Genomic DNA, 19,700 nt, shown 5'->3' on the forward strand with positions numbered 1-19,700 from the left:
AGTCTGTAGTGGTCATAGAACATTTATCAATGCAAGCTGGTTGAAGCATCATTTAGCTGTAGGAATGCTCTCTGGTGCTATAGTAATTGACATTTAAATAAAGACTTGGGCAGAAGAATGTTTAGGTTATTGGCTTTTGAAAATAAATATTTGCAGATCAAATTTACAAAACAGAGGATTTCACCCTCTGTAAGCAGTTCTGTTCATTTTCCATGCATTCTTTTAAAAGGATTGTTGTATTTAAATGCTGGTTTTACAATGCTCAATTCAATACAAGGCATTAATTTAAAAAGTAATAGTTTTTACAGTGTGTATCAGTGCAGGAAATCACAAAGTTGCAGGTTTTATTTACAGTTTAGGTGGAATCTGAACACAAAGGTGTTTGGAGGTGAGGGATCAGATCTGAGCCCAAATTCTCATTCCAATTCCCTGAACTCCCCAGCTGACCCAGCCACTGTTGTGCATCTTCTCCCAGCAGAGCTCAACCAGGATCTCAAATCCACTCCACAGAGTGGGAGAATGCAGAGAGAAAATCTGGGACATTTTCAGAAATCTAAATTTTGTTTCTTAGACTGGTGAATTAATTCTCATCCTGGTAATACCCAGGGCAGGTTTTGAGTAGCTTCAATTACTCTGCTTAGGAAAAAAATAAAAATCCCAAACTGAATCAAAAATACACTTCAGAATCCAAATGAATCATAGAATGGACCTTTAAAGATCATCTGTTCCCATCCCTCTGCTGTGAGTCAGGAAATCTTTCACTACATCAAACCTCTGTCCAACCTTGAATGGGGCCTGCCCAGAGATGAGGCATCCAACCTCAAAATGTGACCTTTGAAATTCCCAAAATACTTGAGAAAAGAAAAAAATAAATCTCTGAGTTTATGTATTTATTTCAGAATAACATTTGTGGAATAAAAAGGCCCAAAAAAATCCATGTGGTGTAGAGCAACACAAAAAGCAATAGGAGAATTTGTTTTATATTCCTTCTACAAGGTGTTTTTTTTGTTTGGTTGGGGTTTTTGGGGTTTTCTTGGTGTTTTGTTGTTGTTGTTTCATTTTGGGGTTTTTTTTTTGTTTTTTTTTTTTTGGTTTTTTTTTCCTAAAAACTGTGCTGTGTAAAATAGTTTGTGCTCTTTTTCAGTGACCTCTGAAGTCAGTGAGCTTTTCCACTAAACATCATAAACTTATTGTCAGGCACAGGAGATTAGACATGATCATGATTTCTAGTCCAGGAAACTGAAAATTGCTCTATATTCATGAATGTGCTGTATAATAGGCTGTTATAAATCCAGTTGGGTTATTAGGATTTATTACAGAAGGGAAGAATCATGGGCACATTTAACTCACTGGGTTCAAGGTTTACAGAAATAACCAATTCTAATAATGCTTGTCTTATAATAAAAAAATATCAGCAGCCATACCAAAACTAGTTAAGTCAATATAATTCAAAAGTCAATTTAAGGCAGAAGTCATGAGGATACGAAGCCAAAAGTTTTTGTAAAATTCTGTATTCAGAAGAAAATACTTTTCCACATCAGTTTTTACTGCTCTGAATAATTTCTGTGGGTGCAGGGAGGGTGTTTTGAGATTTGATTTTATTTCTGATTGCCCTACTCTGATTTGCTTGGTAATAAATTAAACTAGTTCCTCCCAGTTGAGTCTCTTTTGCCCATGACAATAACTGGTGAGGGATGTCTCCCTGAATTTATCTTGACCTTATCCTGCCCAGCTGAGGAGGGCAGTGACAATAAATGAAAAATGGCAGTTGAATTAAGATATTTAACACAGTCCATAATATTGGGCCCTGTCTTTCTTAGCATTGAAAATATTAATGATACCAGTCAAGAAAAAATGATTATTTTGATTTATTTTAATGGTTTGACGGTAAAACATGGTGTATTGGAATTACAAAAGCATTACATACACACAAATGAATAAATATGTGTCACCCAGCTTTCTTTTTGTCTTGATAAAATTTGAAGTTATGTGGTATTTTGGAAATAGCTTTCAGAGGCAACAACTCATTCTTCTGCACGCTGTTGCAATTTGTTTCTGATGTCAAAACCACGTTTTAGTAGAGCAGAATGATATTAGAAGGAGAGAATTTCACTAGGAGATGCTATTTGTTGTAATAAAGGTCTCTTCCAACCTAGAAAATTCTGTAATAAAGTGCTCTGAAGTTCATCAGTCAAAGTGAATGCTGGCATAGGCAGTCGTTCTCCAGCCTCATTTTGTTTTTTCAAAAAGCACTCTTTACCAGAATTTAGCTATATTAAATGATTGATGGGCACTCTTCTCTTGATTTAGCAATCTAAGAAAAGAAATCTCATTTTTGAGTTTAAAAATATCTGCAAATGTGTACACACAGTTGTGCACTTAAGGCAATTATTTTTTTAAAGACAGATCTCTGTGTAAAGAGAAGCTGATGAAATATTAACTTTATAAACAAAACAAACTCATTCCTTTTGTTTTGCATGAGCATGTGAGATTAAATTTATGTCTGATTAAATTAAAATTAAATTTATCAGTCTGATGCGGTCATGGATTTGAGGATTTGAGGTTGTCCACTCCCTGTCCATGCCCAGCAGGAATGCAGCCATCAGGGAATGTGACAAAGTGGCCTTTCCTGATGACTTTGTGTCATTTTCCTGCATCACAGGGCAGCATCCAAAATGACTTGGCATTTTACCTCTAAATGCAGGCTAACCCCACCGAACAATTACTGTATTTGGAAGTATGCACATTTATAAAAATATTTTAAACATTAAATTATTGAATTATAAAAGTTATTCTTGAAAAAATTTAATAATAAATTATTAAAAATCAAAATTAACAACATATAACTCCCAAACTCTCTTAATACTCGAGTGTTTTGTCCATCCCCTGCTGATGCCAGAGAGCAAGCCATGAACACACAGATACCTCAGCAGAGCTCACTTGCTCTGTTTGGAGTCCTGTTCTGCACCATTTTAACTGCTGTGCAACACTGACTTGTTAAACACTTTCCTGTGGCCAGCCCCGGCCAGCCCGTCTGTGTTCTGTGGAGTTCTGCTGAAGGTCAGACCTCAAAGACAGTTCCAGGACTGATGCCAGAATGAGTTTACACTCCGTGCATGCACTTCTGCTCTTTGTCTTAGGCAGTCACTGAATGGCTCTGAGTGTTCAGGAGTCACAGCCCTGCAAAGAAAAATTTGGATATCCATGTGATATTTAATCTCAGGAAATGACCCTTTCTGATCTTTTTGCAATGAATCTTTTATGTGTATGAACAAAAGAAAGTAAAAGACTATATTGGATGTTGCTAAAACAGATGATTAAGGAAAAATATTAAGGACAAATAATCCTGCTTCTCAGCTATTAAGTCTGAGCTAGGATTCTCTTATTTAATCTCTGCTATCTCTTGATTTTGATCTGGGACTGAATTTCACATGAATGCTGCATAAATATTTTAATGTCTGTGTAATTATTCTTTAAATAGACAGCAGTATTTAGCCAGGTCATTACAACCAATTTGTGTCACCTTTTGTCTTGGGGAAAGCTCCTCTGATTTTTACATGTTTTTCCCCTTTCTTTTCCTCAACCCTTGGAACTTTTAATAATAGTTGTTAAAAAAACTTAAAAACAATAAAAACCCCAGCCTTTTCTTCTTGCAGCCTGTTGTTATGCATCTAGGTGTTAATTAATGGCAAGAATCCCCTCTGTTCTCTCAGAAGCAAGAAGGGCATTTCCCTAGCCATATGCTGTGAGGTAAATTTTCAATTAAAATGATTTTCTTTTACCACTGGTTTCAGGACTGAGGGGCAAAATGAGTGTGTGGCACGACCGGATTGAAAGACAAACAATGCAAGCAGTGTCCTGCATTGTTCCAAAATCAAATTTTCCCTGAGGTGCATTTCTCAACACTCACAGAAATGCTGGTCTTTGACACAGATCACACTATCCTGAATTCCTTAAATGAGAAATACCACCCAAATATATTCATAATTTACTGAGTTTGTAGTGGTGAGCATGGCAGTGAACTGTTGGACTCGACTTTAGAGGTCTTTTCCAACCTTAATCATTCTGTGATTTCCTGACAGCTCATGAGCCTCTAAACATTCTCCTCGAAATCCTAACACAATACAAATAGTGGAGCACAGCAGAGTTTCACAGGTTGAGTCTTTACACTTCTCTCCCACATACAAAATCATTAGAAAAATAAAGTTTTCATTCCTGTGATTGCTCCTGCGAGATAAAGAAAAAAGGAGGAAAAAAAAAAGACTGTTCACTTTATACTGGAGAGGTAATATGCATCATGGCACTACTTTGAGATGAGATACTTCCTACCCGTTTCACACTTTAGAAATAATTACTTAACACAGTGCAGCCCATTTTATTCACAGTAACTTTTTCTCAGTAATTTACTTGGTAGTTTTGAAGTGAAAAGCATCATGTGGTGTGGAAAGCCACAGAGCTTCTCCTGCTGAGCTTTAGTTTGTTTTTTTTTTATTATTTCTTTAGGTGTTTGATCATCATGGAATTGACTCACCCTTAACACTAATTGCCATAGTGAGGAAAACTTCACTAAAATGTGGTTATGTTAGATACCAGGAGTGGGAATTAGAAGTAAAGTTCCCATAGACTGTGGATTCAGTTGTTCTCCTCTTGGTGCACATCACGACCAAGTGGAATATGCAGAAGTTCCTCAGTTTTTCTTGTTTGAGTGAAATAACTCATCAACTCATCTTTATAGTAGTCATTTATTCAATTATGATAACAAAGATAATGCCAGTGGGATTAAAGGTTGTGGCATATAAGAATAGAGCAATAAGCTGGGAGTGTGGGATCCTGCATTGTATTAATACAGAGATTGATATTGAAATCACAGAAGATTGAATTAAAAGCTGAATTAAGCTGAATTATTGGAATAACCCTAATTAAAATGCTTGATATCCTTATATATTAAAAATAAGTTTGGTTTGTTGTAACGGTGTTCACAGGGGTTTTGGATGAGGGAAGAGACGAGAATCTGACTCCATGTTTCAGAAGGCTTGATTTATTATTTTATCATATATATTACATTAAAACTATACTAAAAGAATAGAAGAAAAGGTTTCATCAGAAGGCTGGCTTAGAATAGAATGGAATAATAACAGAGGTTTGTGGCTCCGCTCTCTGTCTGAGCCAGCTGACTGTGATTGGCCATTAATTACAAACATCCAACATGAGCCCAATCCCAGATGCACCTGTTGCATTCCACAGCAGCAGATAACCATTGTTTACATTTTCTTCCTGAGGCCTCTCAACTTCTCAGGAGGAAAAATCCTAAGGAAAGGATTTTCCATAAGAGATGTCTGCGACAATTTGTAACTTCAGGTTTTCTGGGAGGAAAAGGATCAAACCAGATGTGGTGGTCAGTCAGCACTTTTACCACGTGCAATTAGTTTTGCAAGCATTTGTCATTAAGAGGGGTTCCAAACAGCTGCAGCTGGCTGTGGCAGTGCATGATTTGCACTGAGACTTGCAAACAACCCTGTTTGTCTCCATACAAACCATTACCCAATCCTCAGGGGAAAATCTCCTGCAGAGAGCAGCTCAGTACAGCCCCAGATCTGGAGTTCACCTGCACAGCCAATCTGATTGCTAATGGAAGGCACATCCAGCGTGATTTAGGAATTTCAATTCCACAGCCTTTCATTCCTTTTAAAAATGTACACATGTGTCTCATTGGATGAATTTTCAGAAGGATCCTAGATGACTTGGAAGGATATAAATAACTTTGGAGCTGACAAACCAAATGCAAGCCTGTTTTAATGTTCTTTGGATGGCTGGTCTTCCTCTGGCACCTCTGAAGCCTCGTTCGTTTCATTTATGAGCATCAGAGTGAAGGTGGTGCCAATTAGCATCTGGTTCACATTTATTTCAGGTCTTGCACTGGAACCACAGGTTTCAGTCTGCTGTGATTTCATTTAACATTCCTTAACATTTTTTCCACTTCATTTCTTACAAGAAGTCTTTGTGGCAATCTACCAAAAGAACTAAATTGCTTTTGACCCCTTCTGAGGTATTTTCAGGGTTTTAGTAGTGCCAGAAGATGAAGGTGTGGCACGGAAACTTGGAAAAATAGGATAACATTTTAATTGTCACTATTTTAAAGGGCAGAGTATCAACTGTGCAGTGGTTTTGCATGTTGAATATTCACTTTCTTCCTTTCCCATTAGCTGTGAGATGGGCTCCAGTGGCACTTTCCTTGGGAATTTCAATGCCATCATTACCAAGGGGGCAGAGTTAACTTGTCACACTGCACAGTCATAGTAATAACTCTTTTTGAAGGCATTTATGTGCTGTGCAGAGCTTTTCATTCAATTACCCTGTGGACCAGGCAGGGATGGTCAAATTAATTACTATCTCATGAATATAGAAGATAAAGGGCCAAATCCAATTAAAGACCTCAGAGTCTCTGAGCTCAGAATTACAAGATGATCATTTTAAGTGATTTTACCATAGGGGCACCTAGACCTGGGCTATGCATTGTGGCTCTTGAAAAAAGTGAAAAAGTGAAGTCACTTTATTCCAGGAGACTCACTGTGCTGAGTAAAGTCTGGGCCCCATCTCTTTTGGATCTTAAAAATCCAATTAGGTCTGGAAGGAGAAGGCTTTTTCCAGCTCTTTTCAGTTCTGTCCTGAAGGCATGCATTGATAGGGGTTTTAAAATTAGAAAAAAAAAAAAAAAGGGGGGGAAAAAATCTAACACACATAGAGGTTATTCTACCTCCTATATTTTAATTTTAATGGTTTAGGATCATGTAGGGCTTCAGTCTACTTTCCTATCATGGGGATTCACAAATCCTTATTTTCTTTACACCTCTGAACTGAGCACCTTTTTACCTATTCCAGTGAAACTGAGCTGTGGTGTGGATTGGGGTGAAAGAGTCAGAGGGGCTCTAGGCACAGTGCCCAGCCCAGCATATCCCACCCGGGGACTCCAGGCAGGGATTTCAGGGCAGGTTTGCATTTCTTTGTCCTTCGGAATCCACCAAATTTGCAGCCCTGCCTTCAGCAGGAGAAGGAGTCATGCCTACCCTTCCCTGCTCCCATTTCACCCACTTAATCCAAGTCATCTGCTTGAGGATTCCAAAAGAAAATCTTTTATTCAATGGAAATTTGAAGTGTCCATGACAAATGAATGCTCCAATCATTCAGTGGAAATAATGGCAAAGCTCCTGCTGGCTTGGGAGAGAGCACAGAGAGGCTTTGTAAATGCACCAGTTATCACTTCAGTAAAGGTCTTTATGTATTTAATTTTATTCTAATAACAAAACAAAAGCCAAAAATATTTCTGATATCTACAAGAGGAAATAAGGCCTCTAATCAGTCTGTAGAAGTAAAGCATTATTTTATGCCTAATTAGTTTGTAATAGCATTTCCAAAAGGTTTCTTTTTCTGTAAAAAAGACTGTTGATGAAAATGTCACAGAGTTATTTTCAACAGGCTTTTGCTGCAGATATCCCACATGGACATTCTGTTATTTTGTGCTGGCTTTTCCACTAATGCCCTGTAATTGTGTTTCACTTCCTCTGATTAAACTGACAAGTAATTCGAATGGTATCACTTAACACATTGATCTGAGGCAGTGGCAGGAATAGACCACGGATTTGCTCTGTGAAAACAGAGCTGATCTTTGCTCTTGAACTCTTTTGGAAGTTGGGTTGGAGTTTAAAAAGTCTTTTTTTTTCCCCTAGTTTTATTTTCTTTTATTTCATCCCTGTTGCTTCACAGTTGTGATGTCCTACAAAGGAGCACGTGGACACAAAGAAGCCTGCACTCAAAGTGAAAGCTTAATTACCATAATGAGGATTGAGCTCTTTTCTTTGCTCTGTCTCCATTCATTCCAAACAAGAGCTGAAGTTAGGTACATTTGCAATTAAAACCCACACTCATTGTTTGCTTGAAGGTGAGGTTTTCACAGGACGGTGTCAGAGAGAAAAAACCCTCCTTGCCAAGCACACATCACTGATCTCAGAAAGTCTGAGACATCCCCAGGTAATTGTGGAGGTGCCAAGTGGGGTCCAGCACTGGAAAGCAGCAGTGGTTTCACTGGATCCAAGAAACATCACCCAAAATTATGCCAAATTTTGTCTCACTGTGTACTGTGATAAAGTGTTCAGAGGAAGTTGGATTATTAAAGAGAATGCACAGAGAAAAAACCCTCCCTGGGTAGTCTGGAGGAAACTGGCAAGATAAGGGAAAACCAAGAAAATAATTCATTGGATGATACATTCAGTCCTTTGTTATAAGCAGAAATATTGAGTTGACATTGACTTTCAGCTGCCTGCCTTGATGATCACATTTTTGACTGGACATAAACAACACTTGTTTCCTCATGGATCACCCAAGGAATATAAGCACAATGCAATTAAAAGGAAAGAAATGCAGATGTAATAGTCAATACACATCTCATCCAGAGGTCTGTTGCATAGTGACAGATGCAGCCAACCGGTTGAAATCCTATTTTTCAGTGATATTTGTTAATCAAAGCACTGGAAGTGCAGCCAAAAGAGTTCTGTGCTTCCAGGGCACAGACAGGAGACATTTGGGGGGGTTGAATTCTGTGTAAAACTTGTCTTTGTGCCCTGAACAGTAATTCTGCGCCTAAATAGAAAGGCAGAGTTGGAGCTTTAATATTTTCATGAGAAAAATTCAATTTATACCTGTAAATGTGAACGCTTTGATGAACCTCCAGTGGTCACTTCATTTGTCAGATTTGCTGATTTGGTTAAAAAGCTTCTTTGCTAAAAAATAATGCATAAAGGTCCATGCTATGGAAGCCAAGATTGCAGACAAATGTTGTTACCAAATGGAGCCTTTTTCTTAAATACCTAAACAAACAAAAAATCCTTTGTTTTTAATCAAACTGTGTTATGTGAGTCCACTGTTCCTCCAAGAGAGAGCTGGAAAATACTGAAAGGATGATTTCAAGGAATGCTGAGGCATCTCAGGAAATCCTGCATTTAATTCCTGTGACTCCTAATGCACCCTTTAGTGTAAAACCAGCCAGGGAGAGAAGAGCTACAGGTGCTGTTTAAAAGAGAATAAAACATAAAACTGACAGAAATACCAGACATGGAGATCACCTCCTCTAAGAGCTCTGACAAGTATTTCCACTAATCTGTGACATACCAAAGATTTAGTCAATATATTTCAGAGTTTAGATGCATGAATTATTGTTCATCACATGTTGTAAGACGTTCTCTGCTTCTCTACCCCTCCTCTTTTTTAGTTGCCTGTATTGCATCAACTTTTTCACTGACAGAATTTTAACAAAATGCGTGACACAAGGTTTTGTTAATAACTGTATATGACTCAGGAACATTATTATGCTTAAAATAATGGAACAGACTTTTCTCAAAAGCCTGTGTTTAAGTAGGTAAATTTTGACATTTTTTATTTGCATAGTCTTTCACTAAGGGCTTTGATATCTGAATGGAAAGAGAAAATTGTGTACTATCTCCTTTTTCTCATTATTTTAGATTAAGAGGAGGCATCCAGGAGCAATTTAAAAGCAGATTGCAATTTACAGCTGCAAAGCAGTTGGTGGTTAAATGAGGAGTTTGTAGTGGACCCTTTGCAAGTAGAAGTCTGTGAAGAAATTAGAATAATTTTGAATTCTAGAGTAAACATTTCTGACCTTCTAAATGGAAACATCTGCAAGATTTTGCTTAAATGATGAGTGGGGAGATTCTCAGCTGGTGTAAATTAGTGTGGCTTCAGTGAGGCTGATGTTTTTATAACAGTTTACATCATTCACATTTCTTTCTTCAAAAATTCTATTTTTTGTAAGCATTTAAGCGTAACAGCATCAATTTTCTGTACCAGCATCTTCTGAATAGAAATGTGCAGTTTCTTCTATGAAAACCCTGATGTTTTCCTCTTTGAGTAGGCATTGCAAAGGAAAAGATGTTCTTTAAGTGCAAGAAATATTCTGCCCTATTAAAATTCTAGCACATATTGCTATAAAATCACCCCTGAAATGGGAAAGAGTGAGGGGAAGCTTCACAGACATCAGCTCCCAAGGACAGAGGGACAGAAAGGAGGATGAGAGGCTGACTTGCATGCCAACACTCCTGCATTCATTCCCAGGGACAGAAATCCCATTACACACACACTGCCAGAGGTTTTTCCAGGACTGTGGTGTTGTGAGAGTACCCAGGATGAGGTGAGAGATGAGAATCTGACTCCATGTTCTCAGAAGGCTGATCTATTATTCTATTCTATTCTATTCCATTCCATTCCATTCCATTCCATTCCATTCCATTCCATTCATGCTATACTGAAACTATACTAAAGAAAGTGAAAGGATACATCAGAAGGCTGGACAAGAATAAATAATAAAAACTCGTGACTGACCACTCAGAGTCCGACACAGCTGATGGTGATTGGTCATTAATTAAAAACAATTCACACGTTTGGATAAACAATCTCCAGGCCACATTCCAGAGCAGCAAAACATGGCGAAGCTGAGGCTTCTCATCTTCCCAGGAGAAGAAATCCTGGCAAAGGGGTTTCTCAGAAAATATGGCAGTGACACAGGACGTATCAGAAATCCGCTCTCAGGGTATCAGTCTTGGCTCCTGCAGCTGCATTCCCTTGTTCCTCCCTTATCAGCAAACTTCAGCTCCAAATTAGGGTGATGTCACCATCTGATTAGAGAAATACAGGTATAACTGGAGGGGTTTTTTGGTTTTCTTCATTAAGTTGAGATGTTTCTGTGACCCGCTTCCCTCAGCCTTTCCTCTCATGGCATTCCCAGATCATCCTGGGCCCTTTCTGGACCTTTTCATCCCACCCACTTCTCTTTGGCCTATTTGAAAATATTAAACACTATTGAGCCCAATATTGATCCCTGAGGATCAGTATTGTCTCTCTTGTGACAGGCTGCCAGCTTGGAAAGGACCTGAAAGTGTTAAGATTCAATGTTGAAACTAAATTATGAAGTTATTTTCTTTCACACAGTGGGAAAAGGGTGATTTTTATTTAAATATCGCATCCTCGGAGGACAAGAATGTATTGTGCAGAATTTTTAAAAACACACCTTTATAATGCTATATTTTTTAATTCTCTGGAAGAAAATCATGCAAGTCACACGTTTATCCAAGATAAAATCTCCAGCCTGATCTTTAGGAGGGCTGGACACTCATTGCAGCTATAAAACAGCAGTTTATCTCATGTAACTCAGTATTCTTCTAAGAATTAATCATCAAGTGCTTTAAGCTCCCTTCCACTGTCAATGGAGAGAAGCAATCCCCTGTGATGATAAACTCTGTATTAAAATAAATATGCAAGACAGATGGGTGCTCTAAAATTGCCTGTCACTATATCTTGAACGTAGAAGGAGCTAAAATAACTGGATTTGATTCAGTATTTCAGAATGGTAAAATTAAATGGGATGGTCCTACCCTGAGCACTATCACGGCTTTCTGGAATGACAGAGTGCTACATTATAATCTGAATTTAATTAAATGGCACACCTCTTAATGATGGCAGGATATTCTTGCCAGGGGGAAGAATTTCTTATTGCTGCATGGCTTTCACCCCCTGTCGAAAAACCCTCCAAACAATGCATGTATTTTATGAGATAAAAATCAATGAGATTTGGAAGTTACACAAGGTTTTTCACTTAGGAAGGTCTCACCAGATGCCTTTTCTGAATTTTCAGTGCCTCAGAATATTATAAAATCCAGTATTGGCTAGAAAGAAGGAATAGAATGAATTCCAGCTAGAAAAGCAGGAATATGTCCTCACCACAGTGATGTTGGAAACCCTTGTTCAAAAATGCACAGAAATACAAAACTATTCAGTGTATCCTCTACAGCTGAAAAAAAAAAAATCGCCAAACCGAAAATGTTGCTGCCTTCATTCTCAAGAGTGAAAAAGTTCTCTTTTTTATTTTATGCAGCCTCTAATAATTTTAAATGTAAATTCTTCAGCCAGTTTGTTTTTTTTTTTTTTAAGTTTAGATGGCAGTACATGATTATGAGTAAATATCAGTCAATAGTAGCAGCTGCCACCTGGGAACCAGGATGATCAAGCCCTAATCCTAACTGGAATTTCAAATCCAACTGCTGCCATTGATGATGTTTTTGGAAATCTTTGGTTATTGCCAAAAGACAAGGAGTAGCTACAGAAGTGAATTATGCAAAACAAGATAAATAATGACACAGACCAAAGTAAAATACTCCCCTACACACAAGTTTTCCCACTTTGGAGAGGTTAAAAGAATAAACTGCACATGGCTGATATTAAACCATAGTTCACTAATTCAACGCTTGAAGGCATTCAGAAATTGTGGTGATGTGGCCTGCATAAAAAACCACACATAAAATATAACAAGAGAATCTTCTTCAACCATTAATGGGTACAGTTTTTATTATTTCTTTATTTTATTACATACTTAGTTTTAATTATGAACAGACCTAGATAAAACTTGCTTGGATGCAGGCCAAGGATAAGATTTGCACACCTCAGGCACTGATACTGTGTCCAGCTCATGGTTCATTTTATTTTTATTGACTTTATTTACTGTCTGAGATTGCAAGGATGTGGCTTCCCCAGCTTTCTGCATAGCTGTAATTATTCACACTCCCCTGGAACTAGATAGATTCACTGGTCACAAGGTAATTAAACACTGCTGAGAGCAATTGTTTTATTTAAAGAGAACTTATAGTCTGTATCATACATTTATGAGCAGCTTATTTAGTGAGTGGCATTTTAGAACTGAGCATTTCTGTGGAAGGAAGGGGCTGTAATTCAGTGGCCATGACGGGATTTCTCTGCATCCAGAGCAGGGTGGGCAGCAGGAAAGGGGGGATTCTGTGAGACCCCACCTGCAGAGCTGCCCCAGCACCAGAGGGAGATGCTGGAGCAAGGCCAGAGGAGGCACGAGGGTGATCAGAGGGAGGGAAAGGCCAAGAGATTTGGGATTTTTTGCCCTGGAGAAGACAAAGGTTTGGGGTGACCTCACTGTGGCCTTCCAGTGCCTGGAGGGAAGCTGCAGGAGAATATTTACAAGTGGTGGAGAGATAGGACAAGGGAAAATGGCCTCACAGTGATAGAGAAGAGGTTTAGATCAGATATTAGGATGAAATTATCCCCTGTGAAGGTGGCAAGGCCCTGGCACAGGGTGCCCAGAGAAGCTGTGGCTGCCCCTGGATCTCTGGAAGTGCCCAAGGCCAGGTTGGATGGTGTAGGGGGTGTAGAATATAAGAAAATAAAGATAGTGCAGCAAGTAATCTCACCCTTAAGGAGTTGCAGCTGGGCCAATTATCAAAGATTAGGAATGGGCCTGACTTTAACAGGCCACAGCTGTAACCAGTGAGACGAAGATGCTATAAAAGAGTGAGGTGGCTGGGTGAGAGGGAAAGTGGAGTCTGTTGGCTGATTTGTGCGGGAGAAAGAGTCAGTGCTGTGAGGAGGTGCCCATGAGAAAACACCAAGAAGGTATGGAACTTTTGTGAGAGGAGACAACAGCATGGAAACCCCTGCAGTAAGATGACAACAGGATGGGGCCTGGAACAACCTCGGCTGGTTGAGGGTGTCCCTGCCCATGGCAGGGGGTGGAACTGGATGAGTTTTAATGTTCCTTCCTACCCAAACCATACTGTGATTCCATGATTTCTGTATTTCCCTTTCTCTATGGTAACTCAGCCTTTCTCCTTTGCTACCACCTAAACAAAGTTCTAAAGACATTACTATGCAGCCTTTTCTGTACAAAATTATCTTTCTTTCTCTTTCTCCTGATGAGATAAATGAGTTATTAAGAGGACATGGGAATGCACAACTTTCAGTTCCACAGGAGGGGTTTCCACAGCAAAATTGAAGCTGGAAAATGGGTAACTGCAGAACCCCCAATGCACTTCCTTAGAAGAAATTCTAAAACCAAAATAATTTATACAAATAAAAATATAAAATCACTGAACTGAGTACAACAGTAAGTAATTCATGTTCATACCACATTCCCAAGAGACTTCTTAACACTCAATCTTTCCTTAAACTTACTATTTTAAGAAGTCTTCTTCAACTCATCTCTAGAGGAACCACACAGATTTTGTGAACTTGTTTTCCTGACCCATCTCCTTAGAAAGTTTCTAGAATTTATAACTTACAGTGAAATTTAGTCTCTACTTCTCCTGGAATATATTGTTTAGCCTTTTCCTGACCCAAAATAAATTGTCTTTTATCAGAAGAGGTCTATGTATTGGTATGTTTAAACCTGGATTTCTGCTTAAAAGCACTGATGCAGCAGCCTGTTGTTCAAAATATTTTTCCTTTTGGTACTAAGCTTGTCTTCATCACTTTTAAAAGGGCTGCTGAACATTGGCATAGTTTTAAAGGAGTGATGTTCAACATTTAAAATAAAATATTAGGACAGATATCTTTTTGAGCAGCAATTTACACCTTAATAAAACATTGTGATATTGAAGTTCTGAATAACCTGTAAATAATGGAGCCCTCTACCTAGGGGATGATGAAAATATAAAAATAGATCAGTGTTTGGTAGCTTTTGGATCAATAGATAATCTTTCCAGCTGTCTCCTGGAGGCCAAATTACTTGAAACAATAGTGCAGGTGTCTTGGACATGCAACACTCTTGATGTTTGAGGAGATTGACTCTCCCAGATATTTTGGCTTACATCTGAAGCAGCAGAGAAAAAAGAGGAATGTCTGAAAATGGTGGTTCCAAAACATCTTAAATAGATGTATTGTTGTTAATATTGTTGCTGTTTAATTGAAACCCTGAGCTTCTAAATTGCTAACTTTAAAGGAAAATAATGTTCTCTAGCAATCACTCCTTTAGTTGTGATACACTTTGGAGTTTTGTCTGTGATATTTTTTTGTAGCCTGCAGTTGCCCCACTTTTTGTGTATTTCTTGGCATTGCATTCCCTTTTATAGTTTACCATTGTCAGCCTTGTTCATCTGGGATTTTTTTACGAATAACATGCTCAAAGGATTGGCTTTGCTTCTCCAATGTCTCTAGGTGATCCTAACTTTTCAATGCAAAGATATTCATTACAATAACATCTGTCCTTACCATAATAATTTTGGTAGTAGGAATTTCATCTATTTCATCCACTGAAATTTGAGCTCTGTGATTTCCTCATTAGTGGTATATCTGGAATTATGAAAAACCAACAACACAGTTCCAGTCTGGAGCACCTTCTTCCAAGGCTGAGCATATCTCATCTGAAATGCACTGAGGAGTCCCTGGGCTGATTGGCCTGACTGTCCTTGTCTTGGTTCTGTGAATTCTCTAGGGTTAGAAAAATGTTCTGTTAAGTACCTCATGCTGATAAAAAGAGTTCTGTAATGAGCAAATTGTGGGATGTAAATGTCCTTAATAGTTGTGATACGTATTTTGGGAGTTTAATACTTTATTCTAACAGTTTAAAGTGTAAAAAGGAAAAATGGAAGGAGAGGGAAAGGTCTTTGTAAAAAGGAAAACCAGTGCTGTACCTTAGCAGGGATTTTTCTAGCATTCAGTAGATACTGAAATTTCTCACTGTCCTTCAGTGCATCTTGCTCTTGTTTGATATAAATTTCTGTGTTCTTTCTTTGTTGTTCAGGTAATACTGTTGGCACTGGTTGAGGCTGTGGGCATTTTCTGGAGTAGCAGAACAGTCAGTACCTTAAATTCTTCCACCACCAGACATGGTTGTGTTGAGAAACCACACAACTTCTCATGCCAGGTGGCAAATCAGGCTTCAAAACTCTTGAATATTATATTCAGGGAGCTGGATCTGACATGGAGGGGCCTGCAGCCTCGGGGTAGAAATGCAGTGGAAGATCCTCTCCTCATCTGGGGCAATCTACAGCCAGCACAGCCCCTGGTCAGAGCCTGTGGGAATTGGCTCATCCTGAACTGAAAATAAATCAGATGGGCAGGGAAAAGCTCTAAGGAAATTGGAATGGAAGCAACTCAGACTGAGAAAATTGTTTGAAAATATCTCGAGTATGTAAATGCTGTTCGTGGTCACAAGAAATCAGGGACTTGATTAATACATTCTCCTGTTGCAAAGTTCTCCTCATCACACCATGCATAGATGTAATTCTGTCCTTAGGAACTTGAATACAGATATTTTGGCATTCAAGTAATTCTGTGCATTTCTCCTCCTTCTCCTTTTAACCCAATGCCAGCAGCAATTTTTACTTCCTTTTCATCCCAAAGTATCTTTCTTCTCTTTGCAGAGAAAGATTAACAGAGAAATGGCAAATGGCTCAATATCAAGCTTTTTCATTTTTTCAGGAAACCAATAAATTCCTTTCTATCCCTTCTAGGAATGAAGGCCAAAAATTTATCACAGAGCAACAATAAAATAAGAGTATTTAAGGACTTAAATAAATAAACTTTAATAAACTTATATTTTCAGCACAGAGCAGATGGTGTTTGACAGACCTGCCTGAAGCTATGTAGCATCACATGCCATGCTAGTTATTTTTCAATAATGTGATTTACTAAACAAATTTCTTTGAAATCATATGCTGAAGAAGGGAGTTTGTATACAGACTAAAAGGCCATTTTATAAGTAACAGGTGAAAGTCAGTTAAAATCCCTGCATAAGTAAAAATGGTGCAGAATGGGAGATTTCAGCCATATTTGTGTGAGTTTATAAAATACTGCCATTGAGCGAGCTCAGCTGGATCTCTTGTTTTGGTTTAGTTTTCCAGCACATCCCATTTAGCATCTCAGGCAGCATTGAGGCACAATTTGGGCATTTGCACACAGAAATGTGGAACAGGCTTTGCTCTGCTTTGCAGGGACAAGGGACTGGCCAGATGGATGTGGACAGTTTGTGTTGTGTGGCCTAAGGGTCACAGAAGGGTTCCCAGTTGTTTTGTGTTTCACAATAGGAAGGACCTTAAGGGCCACTGTTTATATATAAACACTGTTTATTTAAAAGTGGAGATGAAAAGTTATCAGATAAATTTGAAGGGAGCTTTAGGAGGGGTGCTGGATTTAGGCTGCCATGGGCTTGCTCTCAGTGAGAGTTCCCACCTATGAGACATACAAAACACCCAGATTAGGAATGAAATTACCAGCTTTGAGGTCCATCCCAAAATTTCTCCTTTTTTTTCCAATACCCAGGAGTCTTTTCCTCTAAATGGTGCAGTTCATCAAACGCTTAATTTATTTAGTGTTGCTGTATCCCATTGCTGACTGCCCTGGAAGGATTCCCAAGTTCCTGCTCAAGGACAACTTTCTGACCCCCTAAGTGGGTGCCAAGCATTAATTCCTTGACCTCACCATGTTGGTGGTGAATACCAAATATATGTGCCCTGCATGAGGTCAGTGAAGGGGAATTGTGAACCACTTGTTTTAAAATACCATCACTGTGTAGACTTAAGTGTCTTGGTGTTAGTTCTTATTGGGCTAATCTCACAGGAATTTTGGCCTGTTTACCAAATTATTCCCTGATTTTATTTAAAAAAGGTAAGAGAAAGTGCCAAACACAGGTTATCTTTGCCCTAAAAAAAAATAAAAATAAATCTTAACATGTCTTCTGTGGTTATGGATCTTTCTAAGCCGGTCCATTAAAGCTTAAACAATGAGAAGAATTTAAAGAATATTAGATTAATTGAATTGTTTGACTGGGAAAATAGAGCATCCCAGAACATGAATGTCACCAAGGAAACTTGGTTCTGCAACTGCACAGCACACAGCTGGAGTAATTTTCTTTTTTTTCTAAGTTTTCTTAGACTGTAACTCTGTAGTCTCACAAACCAGACCCTGGCTGAGGCTGGCTGATCTGGCAGTCCCTGCTGGCCCATTCCAGCATCAGGAGAGGCTTCCTGAGCCAAACTTTTCTGCCTCAGCTTTATTGTGAAACTTCAGCTGGAAAAACAGGCTCGATTGTGTGCACTTATGGCACCTGCTGTCTTGAACAAAATACCAGGGACTGAGTTTGGGACATCTAAAACCAAAAGCCTGTGCTGGCATTGCTCAGGCTAAAGAGATGAGGTTCTTCAGCTGGGGACCAGAAGAAGGTTCATCAGTCAAAGGATGAACACAAGAAAAGTGAGATAAAATATCAGTGGGTGACACAGATGTGATAGCAAATGCTTTCTCTCCCTGTTTTCTGGTGTCAATTTGTGTGATTAACTCCAGAGTTTGTAATGGATCCTTTTTAGAAAGCTAAGAGGTAAATTTATGTTTTGTATTAAATTCTGGTGGCACTTGATATTGTTATGTTTGAATTTCTAAATAAAAGGAAGGGGATGGTTTTTACAGATTTTTAAATGATCATAAAAGCTTTGGCCTCGTGTCATAATTAGAATTACAGGCAGTAACAGAAAGCAGGCGTTCCCTGGATTGAATGCCTAAAGCAAAGACTGGAACAGAGGCCCCTTGCCAATGTAGGGCTGATAACTGTGCTGTACATGTGAGAGGGTATCATTGAAAGGTTGTCTTTAATCCCCATCCCACCCCAAAAGTGCCTTCTCAATAGCTCCCAGAAACGTGTGCTATTAGGCTCAGCTGGAGGGAGAAAATCGCCCTTAATCATATGCAAGGAACAATTCTAAATAGAAGCATTTGAAAACAGCCTTGGGAAGGAAAAGAGTAGTGCCAGAAAGAATGGAAGATCATTTTGATTCTTGATGAAAAGCTTTCAAACTGAGTTCAATGTGCAAAAGATGTGACAAATTTTTAGAGAAGTAGTTTTCTCTTAAGAGAAAGGTAATACAGCTAACAAAGTCACTTAATGCTTTTTGTGCCATTGAACCTGCAAGCCATATTTTTCCCCCATTGCTTATGAGACACAAAAGGCTTTTTTCCCCCTTTTTAATCTTGGTGAGGAGTTTTGCTTTCAGACTTCCTGCAGGAAAGTGTTTTAAGTGGAATTCTTCTTTATACTGAACCTAATGTCTGCCAATATGATTCCTGTTACAGGCGTAGGGACCATTTTCCTTCTGTCCTCAAGCTGTGTTGCTGCTTATTATCATGTTTAACATTCCCAGTGCTTGGCAGGATGGAGATTAGCAACTCTTAATATTCATTTTACAGTGAAAGGTCTTGCCAGATTTTTTTGAGTATTAGCTATAATATATGCACATAATTTATTGGTGGAAAAGTTCTGAACTCTCTGGTGAGTCACCTTAATCTTTGTTCTTATCACTTTGGGATTGTTCTAAAATAATCTTCTCTGCCTCCTGCACATAAACGTGTTAAAAACATTTCTTTGGAAATAACAATTTGATGGTAGCAAACAAAACAGCTGCAATAATTTCCTTTGATGAATCCTTATCATTATTTTTTAAGTTTATATTGCCTGGAGGATTTTTCTCTAACTCTAAAATTTTGTGTTTTTAACAGACTGGAAGGAAGGAGAAGGGAGACCCACTCAACATTGCCATTGACAAGATGACCAAGAAAACACGAGACCTTCGGAGACAGGTGAGCCCTGCTTTTGATAATATTTCCTGATTTTTCCCAAGGAAATCATTGCTTTCCAACTTCAGAGCGGTTTCTCCACATGAGGAGGTGTAAAGAATTGGTGTCCTCATTTAAACATGGCCCTACATTGCACATGACTTTAAGGAAAGTAGCAACATTTCCCATGACAAAAAAAAAGGGAGAAGGAAATGCATTCCAAGTGCAACCCCCAATGGTCTTTCCATGTGGGAGGGGAGGCAGATTGTCCAGACCTTCCCTGCCTTGGCAGC

General features: G+C 38.6%; 1 protein-coding gene across 4 annotated transcripts in view; it reads left to right on the plus strand.

Annotated features, from left to right (window-relative positions):
* The window catches only part of CTNNA2 (catenin alpha 2), a 481,291-nt gene that overhangs the window by 343,918 nt on the left and 117,673 nt on the right, over window positions 1-19,700 (plus strand). For all 4 annotated transcript variants that reach the window (XM_063157887.1, XM_063157886.1, XM_063157888.1 and 1 more), the window contains one exon: window positions 19,351-19,431. In XM_063157887.1, coding sequence (XP_063013957.1) covers window positions 19,351-19,431 — 81 coding nt within the window. The remainder of the gene's footprint in view (window positions 1-19,350; window positions 19,432-19,700) is intronic.

The sequence above is a fragment of the Melospiza melodia genome, chromosome 5, assembly GCF_035770615.1.
Source record: "Melospiza melodia melodia isolate bMelMel2 chromosome 5, bMelMel2.pri, whole genome shotgun sequence".
Classification (NCBI taxonomy): Eukaryota; Metazoa; Chordata; class Aves; order Passeriformes; family Passerellidae; genus Melospiza; species Melospiza melodia.